Source organism: Psammomys obesus, unplaced genomic scaffold (genome assembly GCF_907164565.1).
Source record: "Psammomys obesus unplaced genomic scaffold, mPsaObe1.curated_primary_1811, whole genome shotgun sequence".
Classification (NCBI taxonomy): domain Eukaryota; kingdom Metazoa; phylum Chordata; class Mammalia; order Rodentia; family Muridae; genus Psammomys; species Psammomys obesus.
The window spans coordinates 1,793,421-1,804,260 of NW_026596152.1; the positions used below are offsets into that span (position 1 = coordinate 1,793,421).

Consider the following 10,840-nt stretch of genomic DNA (forward strand, 5'->3'; position numbering starts at 1 on the left):
GGGAAGCGGGGTCTCCCCATCTAGAGAGGCTCAACGGGAGTCTTTCAGTGTGCTTATTCCATTTGTCCAGGCAAATCTTGTGCCATACATCAATGTGGGGATAATTGGCAGATGGGAAGATTGGAGCCTTTGGCAATGGTTTCTGGGAACAATCCTTTTAGCTAGATTAGGATGAGACCTGGGATTGAAAAAAAAAAAAAAAGAGTCTGAAAAACACGCAGTTATGCCACAAGAGGAGCAAACTGAAAGGTGTGGACAGTGGTGTCGCTGTCATTAATGAAATCAGACTCATTCAAAAGGCGCCAACGACTGCATTGGGACAAGGAGGAAGACGTTGTGAAGTCATTCTCAGGAACTGGCCAGTTACCACCCACTCCAGGCTTCAGGGTCTAAAACTATAATTGCACCTGCAAGATTTCTTTTGAAAGACATGGCTCCGTGGTTAAGAGCTCTGTCTGCTCTTCCAGAGGACCTGAGTTCAATTCCCAGCAACCACATGGTGGCTCACGGCCATCCATACTGGGATCTGGTGCTCTCTCTGGTGTCCATGTGTACATCAGATGAAGCACTTGTGCATAGATAGATAAAAAACTTTAAAAACCTTTAAAAAGAAAAAGAAAGAAAAGAAAAGAGAGAGCCACCAAAGCTTTCGTAAGTCCACTGACAATTTGCACTTTTTTTTCTTTTGAGAATTGCTGTTTGTGTTCTGATTTTTTTTCCTTCTTTCTGTTTTTCTCTTACTGACTTTTTTTGTTTTGATTTATTGAGATAGATTTTCTGTATGTAGCCCTGGCTGTCCTGGAACTTGCTATATAGACCAGGCTGGCGTTGAATTTACAGAGGTCTCTTTGCTTCTGCCTCTGGAATGCTGGGATTAAAGACATATGCCTGGCTATTATTATTATTATTATTGAGTCAGATTCTTAACATGCAGCCCTGGCTGTCCTGGAACTCACCATATAGACCAGGCTGGTCTTGAACTCACAGAGATCTGACCACCTCGGCTTCTCTCGTGCTGATATTAAAGGTGTGAGCCACCACACCTGGCTATTTTTAATTTTTTTTTTTTAAACATGAAGTTGTAGTCCAGATTGGCCTGTAACTCACAGTGTAGCTCAAACCCGTGGCTCTCCTACCTCAGCCACTGCTGAGCTCATAGGTGTGAGCCTCCACACTGGGTTTTCTCCACATATTCAAGTGCTGGGACTTGCTAAGCAGTCTATAGAGCAGAGTCTTAACGGGGAAGCATTGTTCTCATGATCACAATGGCGTTTCTTCAGTTTCCTTGTATTCATTCGCTTGATTGTCTTTCATTTTTGTGACTCCTGCGTTCCTCCTGTTTTTGTCCTTTCCCCCCAGACAGTTTTAAGCTGTGGACAATGCATCCATTTTTGGGGGTGGCTAAGATAAGCTTCACCCTGGCCTTGGGGCTGGGCTTTGCCCTCACTGCCTGGCTGCACCTGCCGTACCTGTCCCACCAGCTGAAGATGCCTTTCTATGGCCTGATTGGGATCATCCTGAGCTTCTGTGAAGGTGCCCCCCAGCTCTGAAAAAGGTCCTTAATCCCCTAACCCACATGGTCCTGGGCTTGGCTCCTCCTTCTTCTTCTGGGGAGTGGGAGGGGCGGAGTGAGGGTTTGGGGGCCGAGGGCGGGTTGCCGGAGACCGGAGACCGCAGGGGTTGATGTCCTCAGTGTAGGTGGTTCTCGGCAGGTGAGGCAGACCCGTGCTTCTTAGGTGAGAGAATAAGATCTCTCCACTCCTGCCTCGCAGTCACCTCCACTTTGGTCACTCTCCTGCTGTTCCCTGTCGACCTCTGGATCTACGAGCTGAAGAGGGATATATCCGTCCCCATCGGCTGGAGCTATTTCATCGGCTGGCTGGTGCTCATCCTGCATTTCAGTTGTGGTAAGTGGTCAGGAGGAGCCTGCAGGACGAAGGCACTTGGGTGGGTCAGGGAAGAGAGCTCGTGAAGGGAAGGGGCAGGCCGCCCCCCCAGCCCCACCCCGAGAGTGGGGGTCTTAACCTTCCCTTGGGCCCGCCTCACCGGCCCCCCACACCTCTTTGCTTCGCCCTTCTTGTTTTCCTGCCAGGGCTCCTTTGCTACCTCAATTATAAAAACTTCTGGAGCCTCATCAGCAACAGCTCCTCCTCTATCGTCAGCTCAAAGCACAGGGAAGGGTCCTTACAGTGTTCCTTACAGTCCGCCAGACTTGAGGAGGACACCCAGGACCCTTCTAATTCAAAGGACTGTCAGGTTTAGAGACATGCTTCTCACCATCCCACCCAGCCTCCACTGGCTACATCTGCCCTCATCATGACAGAGAATGAGCAAAGGACCAGTGGGGGACCGGCCCTGCCACCCCTCTTCCTCAACTTGGTCTTGTCTGTGTCTCAGGTGTGTGGAATAAATTGTCCATCTCTTCTTTGTGTGTGATGGTCCTTGAGGAGAACTGGAGGAGGAGGGAGAGGAAGGGAGAAAAACAAAAATCGTTGTGTTTGCTTGTTTCCCTGACTCTTTGTGCCGGTGAACTTTTGACACCCTTTGATCCCTGAACCTGCCCAGCAGCCTCTCCCATTGCAGAGCTGCTCTTTGTGGGAGGAACTGTGTGACCCAACACTCACCTGGCATTCATGAGAATTTGGGTTTGATGCAACTGGACTGAAAACAGGAAAACAAAAGTAACCTTAGCCAGGCTCAGTGATGCATGCCTATAATCCCAGGACTCTGCTGAGGCAGGAGGATGGCCAGCCTGAGCTCTATGAGAGACTATGGCCTCAAAAGCAGGAATAAGCAGGAATGTAACAAGCCAAAACTTATATGTTATATGTATCTGACTGGAAAAAGCGACTGCAGTTTTTGAAGGATCACAAACAGATATGTTGAGGGCTAGCTGCAAAGGACACCATTCACCAAGTCTGTATATAATCTCTCCCTTTTAGTAAGACCAAGTTTATGAGCTATTCATTGTTGGATAAAAATTTATCCTCCATCAACTGCCTCAAAGTAATAAACATTATTTTACATAGAGTCCTAAGGGACAGGAATCTGGAAGCACTTTAATTAAATAGTTCCTTTTTCAAAAATTGGATGTTATTTTTCAATTGACAAATCAAACTTGTGTATATATGTATCATATATCATGATGTTTGGAAGCATGTATATGATGTGGAATGGCTCAAGGAGATCATTATCATATGCATTGCCTCAAATACTTAACATTTTTAGTGGAAAGAGCACCTAAAGTGTACACTTCGGAATCGTTTCAATAGCCGGCGGGCAGTGGTGGTGCACGCCTTTAATCCCAGAGCCTGGGAGACAGAGGCAGGTGAATCCCTAGCTCACACGGAAGCTTGCCTTTCCAGAAAGCAAACTGCAAGTTACTCTCCTGTTCTGGTCTTCGGTGAGGCACGGTTGTTTCTTTTATATTTATTTCTTAGAAATTGCTTTTTAAGTTCTATATGTTTGAACATACTCATATATGTTATATGAGTATGTGTGTACAGCTCTGCATTACTGTGTGTTTACACAGAAACCACTGGATAGGGCACTGGAAAGATATGGATTGCTGGACCCTGCTGTTAAGGCCATTACCAGAAAGCCCCTGAACCTGGTGCTAAGACGAAGGACTCTCTACCTCATCTGGGTTCCCTCCTCTCCGCCTGATCAGTGGAGCCCGCACATCCTCTGAGGAGTGTCACACAGTCCTCAGGGAGATTACAGGCCCAACCCTTTCCCCGATAAGAAACCTGTTCATTTTCCCACTGGCTGCACCTGGGATTCCTGGACAAAACCTCTCCCCACGCTAATGAGATGTCTTGGTACCTTAGCTTTCAGCCAGTGGGCCGTTTCCATACCTCTAACCAGAGTTGTCAAGCACTGCTTCTCAAGCACTGCGTTCCCCTTCTTATAAAAGTACTGTGTCGCTACCTGTAATATGAAGTATCCCTGGCGCTCCTAGCCCCAGCCAATCAGACACATTCACCCCCAAAGCCCCGCCCACTGCCCAAGGTCTATAATGTCTCGAATTCACAAAATAAGCACTCTCTCTTTCTCACTCCCTCCCTCCCTCACGACCTTCTGAGACTCATCATTTATTCTGAGGAAAGAAGGGCTCCTCCTCCCCCGGGGAATTCACCACTGGGCTTGACTTGACTGACTTCCAGGCTACCTCAGGGCTGACACCGCCCATCTTGGGAAGGCACATAGCTGTTTTTGCAGCATGTGGGTGCTGGGAATTGAACCCGGGTCCTTTGGAAGAGCAGACAGTGCTCTTAACTGCTGAGCCATCTCTCCAGCCCCCTCAGCCTGCTTTCTTAGACAACCCAGGACAAACTGGCCAGGGGTGGCCCTGCTGACCATGGTTGGGCCCTCTCACGTCAATTATGGATGAAGAAAATGCCAGACAGACTTGTCCACAGGCCAGTCTGATGGAGGCAGCTCCTCAACTGAGGTTTCCTCTTCCCAGGTGTCGCTAGCTTGTGTCAAGTTGACAACAAAACAAAACATCCTAACCCATGCATACAACAAACACTGCTAACCATCAAGCCATCTATCTCTTTAGTCCCTATTTTCAAACTTATTTTTAGCCGGACGCAGTGGTGCATGGCTGTAATCCCAGCAATCAGGGAGGCAGAGGCAGGTGGCTCACTGTGAGTTCAAGGCCAGCCTGGTCTACAAAGCAAGTCCAGGACAACCAAGGTTACACAGAGAAACTCTGTCTCACAAAGTTAAATTTATTTTTATTTTATGTGCATTGGTGTTTTGCTTGTATAAATATGTGTGTGGAGGTGTTAGGCCCCCTGGAACTGGAGTTATAGAGAGTTGTGAGCTGCCATGTGGGTGCTGGGAATTGAGCCCGGGTCCTCTGGAAGAGCAGCCAGTGAGTGCTCTTAACCACTGAGCCCTCTCTCCAGCCCCAGTCCCTCTTTTCCCTTTTCTCTTCTTTTTTAATTATAACTCCTGACTTATAGATAAGTGTGGCTAGAACAGCACACATAATTCTTGTCTGTTTCCTCTGCACGGCCACTAAACACTAACATTGGATGCCTTGGCTTCCTGCCATTCCCTTCCTTTCCACACAGTCTCGCTGTCCTGGACCATCTGAGAGTATCGCATGCTGCTCTTTCCCCCCCCCCCCCCCCCCGGTATTTCAGCATGTAGTCTCTAAGCCATGCTCCCACGTAAGCAGCACCTCACACTCTCCAGGGGTTAGGACGCCAACGCTGATGCAATCCTGCACCATCTTCAGACAGAGCCGAGGTTTCCCCAGCGGTCCCACACTCCCGGGTATAACAGGACCTCCCAGCAGGCTCCGCCCATGGCTGCCAGGTCTCTCTATCATTCTTCGGTTGGAGTAGTTCTTTAGTGTCTGTCTTTCAGGATGTTGAAGTGTTGTCTTGTAAAGAATACAGACCAGGTATTTTGTAGGATTTCTGAGTTTATCTCTTGTTTCTTTGTAATTAGACTCGAACGATGTATTTATGGGAGAAAATCACAGAAACGTTGCTGTGTTCTTCCCAGTGCCTCTAACTGAGCGCAGAGGTGAGCTTCCTAAGCGTGGCATGTTAACTTTCACTGCTGAATGATGAGTTTCTCCAAGTATATTCCCTCTGTTAGAAAGCAGGCAGAAAGCAGGCTAGGGAAGTGGCTCAGCAGAGCCCAGAAGAAACGGTGCTGCAGGCACTGAGTAAGCCCTGAGCCACCCTGCTCCAGGAGCCAGATCATGGATTATAAGCATTATTTGGGGTCTGTGGAGACGATTAAAGACATGCACTAGAAGAGAAAAACAACAAAAAGCTCACATTAAAAAACAAACAAAACCCCTGCCTATTCAAGTCGGGAGTGGTTGTTAGTTCACAAATCTTGAGGCACTAGCCCAGGTTGCTTAGGCACCTGTGATGTCATCATTGGTGTATGCCTAGAGGAAAGGCACATACCCTCAGCAGAGCGGGATGCGCCTAACAGCGAAAAGGCAATCTTAGGCTAAGGCATGGAGAAGTTGTTCTGAAAACAGGGGCGGAGGAATGCAGGCATCCCAGTGAAACAGAACAGTGAGGACTTGAAAAGGATGGGGCAAAGTATCAGCACCAAGTTTGAAAAGGAAAGGTTAAAATGCCCCCAACTATTCCCTCGAATCACAAACCAGTCGTAAAGAAGGGAAGTGGCAGCAGACAAACAAGCTGGAAGGCAAAGCTCCGCTGGAAGGGCCAAGAGCTTCCTTTCTCAGGAAGCATCTATTTCCTGCCTGCTTTGTTTGCTTAGATAAAACTCCAAGGAGTCAGGCATCTGGAGGAATTAATTGTAGGGTTAAAAAACAATAAAAACAGTCAAACAGTCAGAACCTGGGTAAACAAAGATTAGTACCAAGATAATAAAAAGGAGCAAGAAACAAACAAAAAAGAAAGAAAGAAAGAGAGCAAAGAAAAAAGAAACCAAGTTCAAAGGGATGAAACCTGAAACAAAAGTCTGAAGATTTCAGGCAAAACTTGTTCTGCAGTCAGTTAGCTTTCTGAGTGGGAGTCGGGAGAAGACTCTAGTTTTTTGTTTTTTAATCTTTATTTTTATTTTATGTGCATGGATGCTTACGAATGTGTGCCTGGTGCCTTCAGAGACCAGCAGAGAGGGTCAGAGGGCCTGGAACCGAGTCCTAGATGCCGTGAGCCACCGTGTGAGTGCTGGGAATTGAATCTGGGAGGTCTCTGTCTGGACGAGCAGCCAGTGTGCTTAAATTAACCATGGAGCCAACTCTCCAGGCCCGTGTTTGGCTTTCCTTTTGTGGTGCTCATGGCAAGTCAGGGCGGCTGGGATGCTGGGTGGTGATGTACCAACCAAGCTACAGTGATCTATCACCAAGCTACAGCCCACTCCTATATTTAAAAGTATCTCAGGTTTCAAATCAATTTTTACAAAAGTTCACAAAACCATTGGAAAGACCTATACACCGCACGTTAAAATAATAACAGCAGAGCGGGAGTGGTGGCACAGGCCTTTGACCCAGCGCTCTGTGAGTTCCATGCCAACCTGTTAATCCTGATATTCGCCCAAGAAAAGCCAATTCCACCATTTTTTTCCCCCGAGGCAGGGTTTCTCTGTGTAACAGAGCCCTGGCTGTCCTGGACTCACTTTGTAGACCAGGCTGGACTTGAACTCTCAGAATTCTGCCTGCCTCTTATGAGGACAAATATATAGGCTACCATATTTCCCCATGAGGCTTTGTTATTTTCTAACAATTGCAGCTCCCAGCATTCTAGGAAGCTGCCTCGTCCTTGGGTAGGTGGGGTTTACATGTTAATCTTAGGTATTTCAAGCCAAAGCTACATGGGGAGAAATTGCCTATAAACAAACAAACAAACAAACGAGCAAACCCCACAACAATAATAATAATGATAATTTTTTTCATATGGCTTTTAAAATACAATCGTTTGAGCCGGGCATGGATGGTGGCTGGCCTTTAATCCCAACACTTGGGAGGCTGAAACTGGCAGATCTCTGAGTTCTAGGCCAGCCTGGTCTATAGAGTAAGTTCCAGGATAGCCAAAGCTAAACAGGAAAACCTTGTCTTAACAAGGAATAAAAAAAAAAAAAAAAAAAAAAAAAAAAAAAGAGCCAGCTGTGGTGACACATGTCTTTAAAAATGCCAGCACACAAGAGGCAGATTTTTGTGAGTTTAAGGCCCACCTGGTCTACACAGCAAGTTTCAGGACAGCCAAGATTACACACAGAGATCTTACCTCAAAAATAGATAGGTAGATAGATAGAGGATAGATAGATGATATAGATAGATGATAAATAAATAGATAAATAGATAGATGATAGACAGATAGATTACAGATAGATAGGTGATAGGTAGATAGATGATAGATTATAGACAGACAGACAGGCAGAGAAGGTATGTGTTGCGGGTGTGCAGCAAGAGAGTCGCTACATCTGAAACAGTTAAGTGAGTGAGCAGAGGAGACCGTGTCTTCAGCCACTGAACCCGACCTCTGCTATGGCCCGCTCTAACCAGGTGCTGCACTGGTGTCCAGGGAGCGTGCGAGGTCTCTTGAAAGCAGCCATGCGCCTCCTCTGCCCTTTCTCCTAAGTGCCAGCTGAGCGAGTCCCAGTCCTTGGTCTCAAGAAACTAGTGACAATCGAACCTGAGAAATGCCAGAGGAAAAGATTCTTTCTTTCCCATTGAGCTGCAGAAAAGCAGATTCCAGTCACGATAAACAATGTAAGCAGCCGGGAGCGGTGGCTCGGTGCTTAGGAGCACCTGCTGCTGCGGGGGACCCGGGCAGCTTCCCAGCACCCACATGAGGCCTCTCACAGCCGGTTGAAACTCCAGCTCCGGACAGCGGACAGTTCCCTTTGCCCTCCTGGGGTAATTGGACTCTATGAACATGTCCACACGCAGACACACAAACTTGAACACAAATTAAACATAAAAATAACCAGGCATGGTGGCACACACCTTTAATTCCAGCATTCATGAGGCAGGGGCAGGAGGATCTCTGTGAGTTCAAGGCCAGTCAGAGGGAGGTACATAGAGAGTAGTTGAACATGGTGTTGGGGAATGAACCCAGGGTCTCACTCATGCTGAGCGCTCTTCCAGGTATTTTTGTTTCACACAGAGAAGTCTTGTTTGGAAAGTGTCTAAACTAGCTGACAAGAGTTTCTACCATGTCACACAAAAGAATCGGAGCAGGTGAAAATGCACGGCTTCCATTGGATGCCGCAAATCTAAAGCTGTGAGCATACTGGGACTGAATTATCCCAACATGGATGCCAAGTTTAACCCGTCTTCGTGTGAGCAGGAGGACACTGAAGATTCCTGGGAAATGTTTATAAGCACTGACCTTGGAATTTAAAAGCATTCCAACCTTGGGTTACTTATCAACTCTCCTTAGGGAAAATAAAAGGGTAAGTTACCTCATATACCTGTAACTCAGATATTATCTACAGATTAATCACACTTTGTAGGGTTTTGAGGCTTTAATTTCAAACATTAGTTTGAAGTGCTCCTTATTTCAGGTGAATCACGATATGGTCAATAATGGTGATTATTTTATTCTAAGTTTTATTCAGTTCCAGAGATATGCTTATGAGAAAGCAACATTAATAGGGCTGTATGGGAGCTGGAGAGGTGACCTCAGTAGTTAAGAGCAGTAGGGGATCTTGGGGACCAGGGTCCGGGTCCCAGCACCCACAGGACAGCACGCAACCACTTGTAAACTCCATTTCCAGGGGATTTTCTAGCCTTCTTGAGTACCAGGCCCTCACGGGACACATATATACATACAGACAAAACACTCATATTCATCAAGTCTCAAGAGATTAAAATTAAACAAACAAACAAACTATAGACCGCGTCATGATTCTGTGTGTCATCCCTGCACAGGGATCACAGTGATCTCTTCTGCGTCCTCCCGACTTTAGAGTTTTCTGCAGAAGCTATAGCACTCTTATTGTCCCTTGAAACTTCCCCTTTGATCCTCAGGCCTCCTCATGCCAGGATTATAGGTGTCCACCACCAAGCCTGGCACAACAGTGATTTTTGTTTTGTTGTTGTTTTTTGAAAAACAAACAAAACCATGAGGACAAAATATATTTTCCATCTGGGAACAGCCTGTGGTGGGAGATTCCTGATCCTGAGATGGTAAAAGGAGAAGGCTGTTTGCAGGGGGCGGGGGGGGGGAGGGGGCCACTTCCCACTCTGCTCAGCCAGCATGAAGAAGCCAAGGAGAGAGGTGTCCACATCTGCACAGCTCCTGGGAAGAGAGCAGTGCTGACCCACAGTCCCGTCACTCCCCAGCACAGATGTGGCCACATCTGCAGGGCTGTGCAGCAACCAGGAGGGGGGAGGTCCCGAGGGAGGGGACCTAGTCATCTTAGTAAGCCAGGCCTCCTAAGCACCGCTAGACTATTACAAAGGACAATATCTTGGAAGGAGAATGGAATGTGAGCCACTGGCCAGGGCCAGGACAAGACCCTGGACCCTAGAACAAGCTGGGAAACGATGTCCTTTCCTGCCTCAAGATGATGCAGCTTCCTCTGATACAGTAACATTGGCTCATCAAAAAAAGTGATGGCTGGGGCTGGAGAGATACTCAGCCGTAAGAGCGTGTGTGTCATGCTTGCACGGTGCTCACACACACACCTGTCTCTCCATTTCTGGATGACCTGCTAACCCCTACTGGCCTCTGTGGGCACCAGGCTCGTACGGTGTACACTCGCAAGGGCCTTGTTACAGGGCATGGCTGGCATATCCCACCCTCTACCCTGAACTTCCCAGCCCAGGCCTCTGCATTTCTCTCTCCCTGTGTGTGCGCACACTCTTTCTCTCTCTGTCCCCGCTCGCTCCCTGTCTGCATGCTGACTTTGCTCACACCTCCTGTGAGGTCAGTGAATCCTCCCAAGAGCTGCCTGCAATAAACCTGCCTTTATTCTTTAATCTGGCTTATTTCATCTGGGGAGAAAAACCTATTACAAGTCTCCAAGTCTTTATTGAAGTTAAGATCTGCCGGTAGCTGGCAGATCCCGAGCCCCCACCGTTCATCGGTAAAGCCCCTTCACATGTGTGAACTTGTTTCTCAAGACTTGTCTTTGAGGCAGGCAGCATCAAGGCTGTTACTGGTCCCTGGAGAGGAGGGGCCCAGCATGAAGGACACTCAGAATAGTGTTTAGTTAGCTCTGGAACACACAGGAAGACAGGTGTGGGATGTGGGGAATGAACGGCTGTAAACTCTTCTTCCCCTGTGTACATCTCTGCAGAACCATTTTTTTTTTTTTTTTTTTTTTTTTTTCTTTAAACACAGGTTTTTGTGTAGCCCTGGCTGTCCTGGAACTCACTCTGTAG

General features: G+C 47.4%; 1 protein-coding gene across 1 annotated transcript in view; it reads left to right on the forward strand.

The window, feature by feature from the left end:
* Positions 1–2,407, forward strand: part of Odf4 (outer dense fiber of sperm tails 4) — a 3,776-nt gene extending 1,369 nt beyond the window's left edge. The window contains exons 3-5 of the mRNA XM_055594322.1: positions 1,360–1,533; positions 1,773–1,907; positions 2,093–2,407. Coding sequence (XP_055450297.1) covers positions 1,360–1,533; positions 1,773–1,907; positions 2,093–2,262 — 479 coding nt within the window. The 3' untranslated portion in view covers positions 2,263–2,407. The remainder of the gene's footprint in view (positions 1–1,359; positions 1,534–1,772; positions 1,908–2,092) is intronic.
* The last annotated feature ends 8,433 nt before the right edge of the window (positions 2,408–10,840 follow it).